The 14,243-nt window shown below is 46.6% G+C and overlaps 1 protein-coding gene and 1 long non-coding RNA gene across 16 annotated transcripts in view; one reads left to right on the forward strand and one right to left on the reverse strand.

Annotated features, from left to right (window-relative positions):
• LOC310897346 overlaps positions 1 to 6,081 on the reverse strand; it is a 44,951-nt gene extending 38,870 nt beyond the window's left edge. The window contains exons 1-2 of the long non-coding RNA XR_014582238.1: positions 5,952 to 6,081; positions 1 to 320 (exon numbers count right to left, since the gene is read on the reverse strand). The exon at positions 1 to 320 is cut by the window's left edge and continues 38,870 nt beyond it. This is a non-coding gene — a long non-coding RNA (uncharacterized lncRNA). The remainder of the gene's footprint in view (positions 321 to 5,951) is intronic.
• Positions 1 to 14,243, forward strand: part of LOC310897289 (uncharacterized protein) — a 127,466-nt gene that overhangs the window by 101,259 nt on the left and 11,964 nt on the right. The window contains exons 5-6 of one of the 15 annotated variants that reach the window (XR_014582190.1): positions 1,191 to 1,304; positions 3,365 to 10,953. The exons of 3 other annotated variants lie outside the window; for them this stretch is intronic. Coding sequence is in view for 2 of the 12 variants with exons in the window: in XM_083830727.1 (XP_083686853.1) it covers positions 10,821 to 10,953; positions 12,607 to 12,635 (162 nt within the window). In the remaining 10 variants the exon portion in view is untranslated. Of the gene's footprint in view, positions 10,954 to 12,606; positions 12,682 to 14,243 lie in introns of all 15 variants that reach the window. 11 more of the 15 variants (XR_014582195.1, XR_014582196.1, XR_014582197.1 and 8 more) reach the window with 11 other exon arrangements.

A 14,243-nucleotide genomic window follows, 5' to 3' on the forward strand; every position in this document is an offset into this window, starting at 1 on the left:
TCTGTTAAGTGCTCCTACGGAATTACAGAGTCATAGATGTTAGAGATGGAAAGTGCATTAGATCATCCAGACCGTCGTCCTGCCAGGACTTGTTTTCTGCTGCATTTTTTTTTTTATTTTTTTTTACTTCTGCGGTTTATGGCTAGAGATACTCTAAGAACTTGGCCTTCCACTTCGATACTCTTTTCCACAAAGTTTGATGGTGAGATTTTTCTTTGCCTGATATTTGGCCTAAATTTTTCCATTTCTTTGTTTCACCACATTGTTTCAAGGCTACGGTCTCATCTTGCAGCAATTCTTCTCTCCGTGATGTTAACAGCCTGCAAATATGAGCAGAACAGTATTTGGGGCTCTTGAATATTAATGTATCACTTACCTAAGTGCTGCACATTCAGATCTTTAGGATTTGGGAAAAAAATCTGATTAAAGGTAGGTTTTTAAACCGAACTGCTAATAGTATAATTTCTACAGTGCATATTTTTATTCCAGAATAAGAGTGGTCTGTTCTGGTGTCACTTGAGAAATTGCTGAAAGTTACCTGAAAAGGCCAGTTTTACTCTGGAAACGGTTTTTGGGGTGGGGTTATTAACACCGGTGTAAATAAAGTGCTTCTGAACTCTGTTGTGACATTCAGACTGCAGGGGAGTGATCCTGTGCAGGCAAGTCTGCAGAAGGCATTGCAGGGAAAATGAACGAAAAGGCACGTTTCAGTTAGTGACAGAAACGGTGGAAGTTGTACTGTCGTTATCTGCATCTTCATTTTTCCCCCCTTTCCATTATCCTCTCTCGTTCTCAGAACCACTTTATAAATACTGTTTCTTTTTAGAGTTGCACTCATCTTGGTGGGATCCGGGGGTTGCTTGCTTGTTGTTTGTTTCTCAGTGCCTGGTCTTCGCTACCAGAAGTCTTGGGCGCCTAGGCAGGGTCATCTCCACGATTTCCAGCGTCTTCACCACAAAGAGCTCGACCAACACCCCCCAAAATAAATATCCTTGGCCATAAGGAAGACAAACGGGCATTGTTCTTGCTCTTACCCCATGAGAGAGCGGCTGGTTTGGTTTTGGTGTGAGCTGGCTCATAGCCACGCTGGCCTGAGCCAGGCCATTCAAAGAGTGGCCTATGGTCATACCCCGGCGCCTTTAGCCCAAATCTCTGGTTTCTGAAGCATTTTATTACTGTTCTCATTGCAGAGTGCCCCAAATGATGAGAGGGTTGCGTTGCAAGCCTCCAGAGAAGAGTTTTCGGTTGCCTTCCTTAAAGCCACCTAAGAAGCTCAACGCAGGGTAGGGATGTTGATGAGAGAGGTGAGGACAGGAATATTGCAGGAGGTAAAATTACTATTGCTGAGTGGTTTGAAGGTATTTGAGGATCGGATTGTGTAACTGAATGGGGAAATGAATGAGAAACATGTAAAGGGGTGGGTTAGTGAGTGAGTAAGAGAAAATGCGAGTGGGCGGGTAATTAGACTGGCAAGTGCGAGAGGAGGTAGGAGTGGGTGACTGGAGGGGTAGGTATGTAGCAGGAAGGTTGAAGCAGCTTCATGGGACGGCTCCGTGACAATACTTGAAGGAAGGGGAGAAAAAACAGCCTCCTCGAGGCGTGTGGAGGAGTTGGGTGCTGGTGCAGGCACCGCGCTGTGCTCAGCAGAGGACCCTCGAGACCTTGGTTGCTTTCCAGCAGCCTGCCTGCAGCTCGTGGGAGGGCAGGTCATAAATAAATGTCCGTGTGTCTGTCTGAATACAGCAGGCAGCCAGCTTGGCCTTGGTCATGTGGCTGTATTCTGCTCGTGGTCATGCAGGAGTATGTAAAACCTTCACTATTTGAAGGTGGTTTTGGCTCTGACAAAGTCACGGAGAAACCACGTGAACCCAACATACGCCTGAGCCCATCTGGAGCACTGCTGTTCGTAGTGGACGTTGCCAGCAGCTGAAACGGCCCAGAGCTGCAAGTGGAAGGAGTTAGGTGGCAAGTACCGCAGAGCCCCAGCCCGGCTGAGGTGGGAGGGCACCTCTGGGTGCCTCTGCTCCCACCCTGCTCCACGTCCAGGTGGCTTCTGCAGCTCTCCGAGGAGGGGACACCACAGCCTCGGGGTACGTGTGCCAGGGCTCCAGCACCCACGTGGTGACCTTCCTCATTGGAGAGGCAGAGATAAAAGGCACAGAAGTGCCAGATGTGCTCAAAGTACAAATATACAACACAGCAGCATCACAGCATCTCCCAGACCTGAAACTCTTTTCCTTGCAATGAGTGAAACGTGAAGTTGCAGTCATTAAAAATAATTATCAAACCTTGACTGATGACTTTCCTTAGGATCTTTTACCATAACCGGTGTAAGGCTGGCCATAGTTCACTGTGTCTAATCAGTAATTGTTTGTAATTTACCATGGCAGAGTTACAGCCCTAGCTGTGACCTTTTCCTGGCTGGGTACAGTCGGGCCATTGTTGAAGGTAATGGCTCCGCTATCCCGTTAAGTTACACTAAGTTGCGTGTGGTACATTTTCAATATTTATTGTAAGAATGCAGGTCCTTTTGAAGTCCAAATAGAGGTGAATGACTCCTGCAGGAAGTTACAGGCTTTATCTCAGCTGCCCCAAAGGTGTGTATTTGCTAAGGAATAACTAATAAGTGGTGGTGCACCGAAACATCCTACTGCAGACCTGGCCCTGCTGCTTCTTGCATCAAGTAACCAGGCAAGGTGAGTTTCCCCTTGCTGAACCTACTTTGTGAGGAAAACCATGTTGGTTGCACGTGGATGTAAGAGCAGGATGATGACCAAGCAGCCGGCTGTAACGAACGTGGTGACTCTGTGGTTGTCATTTCACCCTGCACGGGTGGTTTCAGCCCATGTCATGCTCTGGAGGCTGCTCTGGGAAGATGGGACCCAGCCCAGCACCACGGGGTGTTTGCTACCTCCTCCCAGCAAGGTGCCTGTTCTCCTTGCGGGGCACAAAATCCCTGCAGCTGGGTTACACCAGTGTCTGGGACAGGCATCAGGGCATCTAACTCCTCAAACTATCCCCAGCCAGAGAAATCTCATCTTCAAAGCAGTCACCTGTTGCAAACCAAAGCTCCTCCAAAGCTTGTAACTGTAGCCAGGCGAGCTCATGCAGCAGGCAGCCTTCTTTTTCTATCAAACCCAGAAAGCATTTGCTGGGCTTAGGCAGATGTCGTGCTGTTAGAAGAAATCACATCTCGTGCTGCTGTTGAAACGCTGTAGTAACCGTGCTGCGAGGTAAGGTGCAGAGGAACGTGGGGGTATGTTTAATGCAAGCCTGCTGGGCTGTGGATCTGTCAAAGCCCAGGATTTGCATTACTTACATAAGCTCAAATCACAGGAGTGTTTCCACGTGCTTTGTGTTTTAGGAGCTGCAGGAATTGAATTGCTGGGTCAGAAGCACTGCTGGCGCTTGCTGACGGTGGGATTGCGCAGAAACTGTTAGAGTACTGACAACTGCAACCCTAGCTAGGAGCTTGTTTGCTGTTACGCGTGGTACTAAGGCTTAGAACAACAATCGTAAGAGCAGCGTGCACCCGCGATGGTAATACAGATAGTCATCACATTTCTGAGAGTACGTAGGAAAGAAAACCTTGAAGGTTCCTTTCTGTTTAATTAATTGTTTGTTTTTTTTTGTGGGTGACAAGGTTACAGAGCATTTGTAATAAGCATGCTTCGTCTTTTGCCCTTTTTTTCCATATGGGTGTGTGCTTCCTTTTCATAATGTTGTTTTTCTTTCCTTTTTTTTTTTTTTTTTTTTTAAACGCAGCCACTCCTTTCATTTTAAGAATAAGAAATGAGCTGCTTTCGGAGCAGAAAAAAAGTTTCATAAACATCGCGATTCTGATCCTTCTAATCCTTATTACCTGTAGGGGCAGGTGCAGGAAGCTACTACAGGGAAGGAGGCTTACTAGTTTTCTCAAGGCTTGGGATTATGCAGTGGAGCAGCGTATTTTAGACGCTACGGAGAAAGTTCACAACAGCATGGTCAAAAGGTGAGTTGCTCAGAAATACATCCCCTTTGCTTGGCTTATTTCACTTCGATTTCAGATTGTAGAGGTCTAAGCCTTTCCAGCTATCATTCTGAACGCTAAATGGGAGTAGGTGGCCTGAAGTCTACGTATTAACTTAATTGTTTCCTGCTGTTGTAAAGTAGATTTTATTTCTGGCGATATTATCTCTTAATACTTTCATTACCGGGCTTTTTCTGTTTGTTTGTTGAAGGGACACACTCAAGAGAAAGTGAAGGGAAACGCTCACTTGATCTCAGAAAAAAAGCAAGCAGTTAATGCTGGTAGCTCTGTTGACTATGTAATCCTGAGGTAGCGTCCATAGGAAAATGGCCACGCAGCTTAAACAAGAAGTAAGAATATTTTTAGCGTGTCGAAACTGTTTAAAATGCTGAAATGGGAGTAGGGCGAAGGAGGGTGGTTTAAAAAAAGCAAAACAAACAAAACAAAAAAACAAAACAAGAAAACAGCACCCGTCCCTTGTGATTCTCTGGTTTTGTCTGAGTTTTTTTTTCTTCCCTACGATCAGTCATGTGTGTCAGCTGTTTGCTGCCTTAAGACTGCACCTACGTGCAAGATGTATTTGCCTAGTAGTAATAATATTTTTGTGATGCTTGCCATCTGGCAGATAGGTCGCACACGTTTGTATTAAAATCTGTGGCTCCCTGTTTGCATGTTGCTGTGTTTTATGGATGGAGGCTCTGGTGCACGGACTTGTTAGGTTACAGTTTTGGTCTGAGGAATTGTTCAGAGCTTACTATTTATTACCAGAAATAGGGCTTCACTATTCCTCTGTCTTGCTGGATCTGGTAGGACGAATCCATTAGTGGGCAAACAGTTTGTCTGCCTAAAAAATGTTGGGTTCATTTCCTAAAAGAAATGCTAACCAGCTAACGCAGAGTAAGAGATCCAAGTACCTTCTTTACCCGGTGGTTCAGGAGGTGCTGGAAGTTTGAGGTTCTGATCCAGAAGTGTATGTGCAGATCACAAGGTGTAAATACCTGTCAAAAACGATCTCAAAATCGTACGCCCATTAAAAGCTGCGTACAAATACTAGTCCCACTGCCATTTACAGTAGCAAGATGACCTCTCTTGAATAAAGTTAATAAATTTGTGTCAGAGACTGGGATATATATGATAGGGAAAACAGGAGATGAACCTTTTCAGTCTCAAAATCTGTAGCCGAGGTATCGCTGCTTAAACAGCGTTATTATTTTTCAAGTAAATAAATAAAACGGCTTTTTGTGCTGCCAGCACACCTTCAGAAAAGGGCTTCTGAACTGCTCGAGCTTCTCAGATATGTTTGCTTCCATTGCTGGCACGTACTGACTAATGAATTTCCATTTTGAGCGCAGAGCTGTCCTTTAAAAGACCAGGTTTTCAAAGTGCTTGGCAGCAGACAGCATCTATGAGCTTAATTCCAGCTCGCGGTGGCACCTTCTGGATACTGAGCAATTGGGAAATTTCACCTGTCACTTGGGGAATTGATTGAAAGTTGATTTTTTTCCAGAACCTGGCATGCTCCACGGTCAGCAGTGTAATAGTACAAGAAAACAGTCCAAGTCTGCTGTCTCCCAGGCTTGGTAACAGTCTAAAATGTTTTCTTCTCAAATTGCTTTTAAAACATGAGCATGCAAATTTGAACGTGCTCTGCAGATTTGACCTGTATTTCTATCTGCATGTTTGGAAGAAGCCCATAAAATTATTTCCATATTGTTTTCAGTAAATCTCCAGTTTATTATTCTGAGAAAATTTGATGCATCTGCTGTGCCCACGATCTGGCTTTCTGATACGCAGATGCACAGCCCTGCCTATCTTGTCAAATCAGTGTAGCAACTGCTTTTACAAACTACGTGACAATGTACAACCTCCTATCTGAGAACCAGATCAGACTAAAATTGGGACTCGGTCCAAAAAAATAAAAGACTGCAATCAATCTACTCACTGTGTCAGCATTCAGATTCGTTTCTGTTACATACACTGCAGGGAAAGGAAGTGGAAAACACGCGCTAGCATCCAGAAACGGATTCCTGAGTCATGGAAGATGGCTGAGATGGGCGTTGTCAATAGGAGCTGCATAAAGGCTCCCATTTTTGCAGACGCCTTCTGGGCTGGTAGACGTTGACGACGATGTTGTAAGGCAGCGTGACACTGAGGAAGTCGGTGCGTGACACTCCGGATGCCACGTGGTCGCCCTGTTTACAGTCAGCCCAGCTGTAAGCGCACACCAAACACCGGCAGCAGACCTCTCTGCTCGTGTGTCACAACATCCTCCCTCTGTGTGGTCCTCAGCCTTCCCAGCTCGCCCTCAGTACCAGCGGGGATTCGCAGGGCTGAGTCCCTCGAAAACCATCCTTGGAGTGCCAAGGAGCTCGGGCTGGCTTGACCTCTTGCTTAAGAGCTTGAATTTCCTTCCCTTCTGCCCGCCGCTATTCCTGGCTGCTGCTGGCACCTCTCCTGCCGCGGGCAGGTGGTCCTGTGCGTGGCGCTCTCCTCTTAACCCTGTCATTTCCCTTTCCCCAGCAGTGGCCACCTTCTCTAAAATGGGCTTGGTTGAGCAAATCGTTCACCCCTGTTACAGCGAGGAGGGTCGGCGGGGCTGTGAAACCCGTCCACGATGGCTGTAGGCAGTGCTCAGGTGCGTAGCAGCAGGGGCGCTTCAGGGTTACAGCAGTAAATCTTTCAGAAACCAGTTGCGCTCTGGAAGTGATCTAAGGGCTCCCGTTCCTGGGCAAAGCCACTTGCCAAGGTCTGTGCCTTAAAGCTCTGGTGGTAAATCCCATCTGGCAGCTCTGCCTGCCTTCGGATGGAGACACCACCATCAAAATGTCCTCCTTGGGAAAGAGCAGCGAAACTTTCACTGTCCACAACAACGACAAAAAAACCTTTATAAAGTTTTTTTTTTCTTTCCTTTTTTTTTGTTAAAATCTTGCTACACTATGGATGTGCAGCAGACTACATGGGTGGGATTTGGCTCTGGTACAAAGACCAAATAACTTAATACCTGCTCACATACCTGTCTACAAATGCTCAGGGACAGGATTCAGTTGCTGGCACGCGGGTGTCGGGTGCCTTAGAGATACTTCAGGGTACCTGGGACGTATCTGTGGGGCCAGCAGGTACAACGTGAGTTTTCTGGGAGTGAGGCAGTGTTGTGATTAGTAGCTGTGGGCCAGGCAGGGCACTGCACAGCACCTAAAATCCTAAAACGACCCGAGCTACAGATGCTATTATTTTTCAGCAACGGAGTATTGACTGGATTCTTACTGAGCGAACTCTGCCATCTTTTGCTCCCCACATAAGGTGAAACAAATACGAATAAGAAATAGTTTAGAAATAAAAAAAGCATTTCATGTCCTTGCAGTGGACATCGCAGAATTTGTAGTAGTCGATGGGGATGCAGAGAAACTAAAGATGTTTTTGCAGCTGGATACCTGTGAAAGAAAATCCTTAGATCCAAAGCCACTAACTGTTCGTGAGTGTGATTGTAGCTTATTGCTTACACTTCTGTCAAAATTTTCGTGTCAAGGTCACATCTTAAGCATTAAGTTTTTTTTTTCAAACAAGAATTTTCGGTTGTTTTGTCATTGCTTCGTCGTAAATAGTGAGTTGTTCAATGAAAGTAGGGGACAACATACATTTTGAGCCAAAACACCACAGCACATAAGAAAACTGGGCTTCTGTTTTTCATTGCCAATTTCCTTCTCTTTTCTGTCGTGTCTTGGTTAAAAGAAAAATCAACAAGCCCATTGTGATGGTTTTCATTAGGCTTCAGCAGAGATAATAAACGTATAGTGTCCCTTTGTGAAAGGAGTTTTTAATTATTGTTAATTGTACTTGCTAGCATCATTTCTGAAGGGAAGCGGAGGTGACCTCATTCCAAAAGTTGTCAGTCTCATGCCGGTGTCATTCACCGCCTGGAAAAGAAGTTGGCTTTTTGTTTCTCCTTGCTTTTTTTAATGAGGAGCTGTCAGCTGGCCTGATGGTCCCTGCCGCTTTGGAAACACTTCCCAAAGTCTGGTGTAGTAGCGTGCTTCTTTCTGAAATGCTCAGCTTGGAACAGGAGCACAGGACTGGCTACGGAGGACAATTAGCAAACATTTGAGGGTTTATTTACCTTGTTCTTTCATACTAACATCCAGTCTTGGATGTTATCACCATCTACCTGATTTCTGAACTCTCGGAAGATCTTGGCTTTGGCTTGTTCTTGGGGCAGTGAGAGTTTTGTCTGTCTTCGTAATTCATTTCCTGTGCTGTTCCCTTGTTTCATTTTACATGAACCTTCTCTAAAATACCCCAAATTTCCAATTCCCTTTCAGTTCATCAGTGCGATCTGCCACTGTGCCTGCCATGTATCTCAGCCCTGCTGAAAATCCCCGTTTCCCACCAGTACCTTGTTGCCTTTTGATGTGATGAGCTAGGCTGGCAAGCTGATCCAGCCTCCATTGCCAGTTGCAGAGCAGTGCCAAGAGCCAGATCTGACAGCCTGAATACCAAACTCCAGCGAGATACCAGCGATGGGGCTCCTGAACCACCGGGCTGGCATCTTTGCTCGGTTACTGCTCTAGCAGACTCTTGCTGACTTAAATCACTGTGCTTGTTTTCTGTCTCAGATGTGTACTTTTTTTCTCAGTATCAAAACCATTGACTTGGAGATAAAGAGCAAGATGCCAACAGGTTTCTCTACAAGGGAATAAGTGCTCAGCTGTTTCGTTTGCTAGCCCTTGCCTGGAGAAATCCGTCAGGTCAGTGACCTTGGTACGTTTAATGGGTCTCCTCGCCACTTTGCCAAACGCGTTGTGAGCCATGATCTGGAGCTCCTAGTTCCTCTCATTCCTTCGCTTTCTGCTGCTCCCTAAAAGGCAGATCTCAGGTCTCGGTGGTGTGAGATGCTAGGTCACCTTACGCTGACTTGATTTTGTCCTTCTTTTTGCCATCTGTAGCATGAGGATCCCCACTGCATCTTACAGGTTTATGCTGACAGTCATGCTGTCTTGTTAGCATTTTCTGTGGTTTTAGCAAAATAAATGCTAAATACAAATACTCTCAAACCTTTTAATCTCCCAGGCAGGATAGAATTTATTTCGTGATGCTTTTTTTTTCCATGTTTTTTTAAAAGGTGTTGGGACTCTTCTCGTCTTTACTGTGTTCTTTGCAGGACTTATGAGGGCAGTGAGGGCCCAGGCTGCCCAGAGGAGCTGTGGCTGCCCCATCCCTGGCAGTGCCCGAGGCCAGGCTGGATGGGGCTGGGGGCAGCCTGGGCTGCTGGGAGGTGTCCCTGCCATGGCAGGGGGCTGGGATGAGTTGGGCTTTGAGGTCCCTTCCAACCCAAACCAGTCTGGGATTGTATGAATCTCCAAATCTGAGTTACCTTGCACCTGCCAGAGGTGGATCCAGAAAGAAGTTGGTAGGATTTAGTCTCTGAAGTGGCGGGTACCACGTGGGATGGGAAGGTACACCTGGAGCAGCACGAAGTACAAGCTGCTTCATCCTGAACAGGCCAGCAGGAGGCTGAGTCTTGCCCCTCACCCTCAGAAAGTGCTGTAGGAATCATGGTTACAAGGCATGTCATGAACCAGCAGGCTGTCTTCTGTACAGTTTGACTCTCAGAGCCTGAAAGGGAATAAATGACCTTTTTCTACCTACCAATAAATCCAGAAACACAGCTACCTTATTCAGAAGGTGAGTAAAGCAAAGCTGTATTCTTAGCTTAAGCAGGATTTCTCCTTTCCCTACCGAGGAGCATTTTTGAAGCGCAGAAGCAGCGAGCGTGGATGCGGTGGTGGCGGATGCAGAGCCCTGCCGTGGGAGAGCGGGGTTTATTCTCGTCGTCCGCGTCTTCACGGCTTCCCGCACCGTACCGCCCTGCTTCTCGACCGTGACCCTTTCTTGTGGGCAAAACCAGCTCTTGATTTAAAAAGGAAAACAACTTAAAGCTGCCCTAGGGCAAAAATAAATTGACGGCGAGAATACCAGAGGATTGAGCAACGTGGACATGTTGTTTCCTTTAAGGCTTCTGACTATAAATGACGTCACTCGGATAGCTGGGATGTTTGTGAGCACTACGGGGCTTGGAAAGGGAAAGCCAATCGGAAAAACACTGGGAAGCTGAACAATTTGTTATGCTTTATGACTCCCTGGTAGTTTAATGAGGGAGCTATTACTCATGCGCTGTCACTGCACATCTAGAAAATTCCTCTGGGTTTAAAAAACTGGCAGGAAAAAGTAGTTTCCTAAAAACCACTGAATTAATTAGATAAAGCGTGTTGCTCAGGAGTCGCGGACAGGAAGGGTCAGAGGTGGAGCTGTGCACGACTCAGGATGACTTGGAAATCTCTGCAAGATGCTGCACAGAGCAGACGGAGGGGATCAGTGGTGCAGGAGGCAGGCTCCAGCATCTCTTTTGTAGGGCTGTTGATTTGGGGGAGAAAAAGGTGGGGTGGGTTGTAGCAAATCCTTTCCCTCCATTCTCCAAAAACACCTGGTACTGGGGTACCAGACTCCTAAAGAGGTGGGATCTGAGGAAAGGTTTCTTACTCACGGGCGGTGGTACAAGGCAATATATCATGAATATCAAACCTTGAAGTGTGTAACATGTATTTAAGGAAAAGAAAAAGAAGTATTTGTTTTCTGGGCTTTATTGTACAGCTTTAATTGAGTTTTCATGTTTTTTTTAATCTGTATTTCCACGTCTGTCCGGCTTTTGACTTCCTGCTTCATGCGCCTGGGTTATCTTACAGGTTTGTGTAGCGCAATTTGTGTATTTACTTCAGTTATTTTAGTTATTTTAACCTATCGTGTCATGTCCACGCAGGATACGCATTATCTTCATCTTACCTGGAAACCTGAGAGGAATTTTATGGCCCTTGAAAGCGGGATGAGTGCTGTTTGTCTCGTGGTTTTACAGCCTGGTGTAAACAGAGCACTGCTCCAGCCTGGAAGTGCAGGTGAATATATTCCCCAGCAAACTCCCAACACAATTCCTTCCTTGCAAAAAGTGCTGATGGCACACGGGTCCATTAGGGAAATCTGTAAGGAGTCTCTGAAGTGTGATACAATGATTAATAGGACAGTCAGCAAGCGGCTGTGATACGGTGATGAATGGCAGAATCAGCATGCCACTGTAACAGTTCTAATGCAGGTTTGTGGTGTGTTGCAGTGCCTCAGACACAATCCTGTTTGTTCCTTAGTTTAACCGTTCAGTGCTGTGCATCAGTTTTGTTTCCTCTCTGTGTTACTATCCTTATGATTACTTCCAGAATTCCTTCAGTAACTTATTTTTTCCCCAAACATAAGCTCTAATCCAGGATGTTACCAATTTTACACCAAAATACAAAGGTAACGCAGCAGAAGTGTATTTTAAGCTTCACATCAGAGTTCAGCAGTGTCCATGCAGCGTGCACTCTTCTGGAACAGGCAGTACTGAGCTGGTTTTGAATATTTTTAAAAGCACGTAGATGCCCAGCTTTGTGTCTCTGTGCTGGATTTTTGCCCTTGGGTGTGGAACCTGCTGTCTGGGCCGGAGTTAGGAAATGCTCCCTACATCTGCTGTGAGCAAGTGTTGGGTGTAGGACGGCTCAGTCTCACCACAGTAGGAATGGGACTTCCAACCGAGACTGGGGGAAAGCTTTGGGGATTACGAGGATGGCAGGGCTGTGATGTAATCCCCATTATTTCGGGAATCAAACCACTTTCAGGGCACCTCGCTTGTGATGTGTTAGAGCAGCGTCTGGGCACCAGTAATTTCTGATGGTGGCAGAAAACGTGGGGATGCTCAGAGAGGGCTGGTCAGGGCGCCAGGAGCAGCAGGACTGTTGTCAGAGCGGTGTTGTGTGTTGGATCTGTGCTGCTGCCATTTTCTGGGGTGGACGGAGTGTGAGGCTGAAGGCCAAGGCGATGGAAAACGTGGCTCACCTTTCTGGGCAGGAGCTCCAGGGGCCAGACTGCTGCTGCCTTGCCGTGTTCTGGAAAGAGTTCTGGGGTCAGCGTGGATTTTGGTGGGTTCTGGGATCTTTCAGAGGGCATGGTGCTGTCAGTTGGCAGTCCAGGGGAGAATCACCCCAGGTGGAACACCTCGGATCACCAGCAGCAGGTAACACCAGGCTCTAAGATCACATTTGCAGACACCCAAGCAGCTACTGAACAGATGGTTTTATCCCTCCAGGCACCTACATTCTGCCAAAATTTAGGCAGAATAAAACAAAAATCCATCACTTGCCCACTGTTTTCTGTTTGTCTGCAGTGGGCTGACCCTTTAAACACCTTTCCCTGAAATGTGACCTCAGGGGAGGGGTGGCCCAGTGACCGGCCACGTGCCTGCAGCCCTCCAGCCTGGTGCCCAGGGGTGCTTGCCATGCACGCAGCCGTGTCGTGCTGCTTGATGCTCAGTTACCCACCCAGCAGAGAGACCGTGGGCTTCTGAAGCTCCAGCCGTGTGTATTTTGCACCAGTACAAATTTTTGGCTTGCTGTTGGTAGCAACCTAACTCAATTTTCCCATTAAAGAGGGCTCAATATAGCCTCCTAATGTTATCATGGCTCGGCTGCGTTCCCTTCTTCGCTAATTGCGTGCCTTTCCCTGTTTTCTCTCCACGCTGGAAGGAGGCTGCTGGAACAGTCGATGTTGCTGAGAGGCAGGTCGTGCCTTCGAGGGGTGCTGCTCCCACTTTGACACCGGTACGTGGGCACTTCTGCACGTGCTGGCAGCCAGCACTTGCTCCGAGCCGTTCCCCCATCACCTGCTCCACGCTTTCTGTGCACAGATGTATGCACGTGCTGCATCCAGACCACCATCAGGCTTTACATTTGAAGGCCTCCCTCTACTTTTTCCTTAAATCCTCGCCAGGCCCTTTGCTGCAGCTGGCATCGCATAGCACATACTTCCTTACCCCAGTCATCACTTCAGCTATTTTATCCTTTTAACCTCCCCAGTTGCTACATGAGACAATTGTGGGGATAATCTAGAATGAATTCACTTGGCCAGTGTTAAAACCACAAAGAAATTCTGCGCAAAAGGAATCTCCCGATGAGATTATTCGCGAGGGACTGGAAGGAGAGAACACAATGCAAAAACCCGGTCCAGCTGCGAGGCTGTGGGGACAGCAGCACGGGCTGGCAGCTGCGTGTGTCGTGTCAAACCTGTTGCAAGCACCGCGTGGTTCCTGCAGCCCGGCTGGCAGCGCTGAGCGGGGAGCAGACCTTGCTGACAGACGCTTGCTGCCGTCCGTGGTGTGCGTCGTCTCGGGGAGTTTTGCGTCTTCGGTGCAGTTTTGTTCTCTGCATTCAATTCCCCTTTTCTCATCATGTCTAATATATTAAATTGAATTTGCAAATTATTACAAATTGACATTAGGATGTGCCTCTTAACAGATCAGGCTAAACGAATTACATGCCATGAAGTAAGTGAACTCATTTAGTAATTGATGAATTAATTTAATTATCTGTCTGTTACAGATAGGAGAACTCAAATGTAAGCAGCATAAAGATCTAACCCTTCTTCGCTAAGTCACCTGGGTTCTTGTTTTATTGTTTCTCAGCCTAATGTTGGCTGTATTTTTAAAAATTGTAAGTTAAATAATTCATTTGCAGTTTGGGGTTCTCCTCTGTGATTCCATCCCACCCCATTTCCAGGCTGACTCCTGCATCTTGGATTTGTTTGAAACCTTAAGGTGCCTATTCACTTTTCCTTAGCCGGATATTAGCACTGGTTCTTCATCCTTATCCTTCCCTCACTGAACAAACATTCAGCACAGACAGTTGTCTTGTCCAGGCCGAGATTTTAACCTGGCTGGATGTCCATAAGTTTTGATCTCTGTTAATCATATTCTGAATGCATTCATCAAAAATGAATTCTGCATCTTATTTCCCAAAAGTTGCCTCCACCAGCACATAACGGACTGCTGCTGCTGTGTAGTCAAGTTCCAGATGTGCATCTCTGTGCATCATTTCATTTCTCTCCTGAGATGCTTCCCTGACTTGCCAGATGTGAATTAACGTCAGCTGCAGCTCAGCATCATTTCAGCAGAAAGGAACTATCTGCCGTGCCAACCCTCTACAAATGCCACAAAAGTACCTTTTTATTTCAGCCTCTATTTTAGGGCTGTGTGTTCCTGTGATGTCTAGGGTAGATCAGCCATCGGGCTCTTAATCTGCCTACACAGGAGGTTTTATTGTTTCGTTATTTCTTACACTTCCTCTTCTCTTGTTATCTCTTCACTCTTCCTTGAGTCAGGCACTAA

This window comes from Anser anser (assembly GCF_964211835.1).
Source record: "Anser anser genome assembly, chromosome: 1".
Lineage (NCBI taxonomy): Eukaryota > Metazoa > Chordata > Aves > Anseriformes > Anatidae > Anser > Anser anser.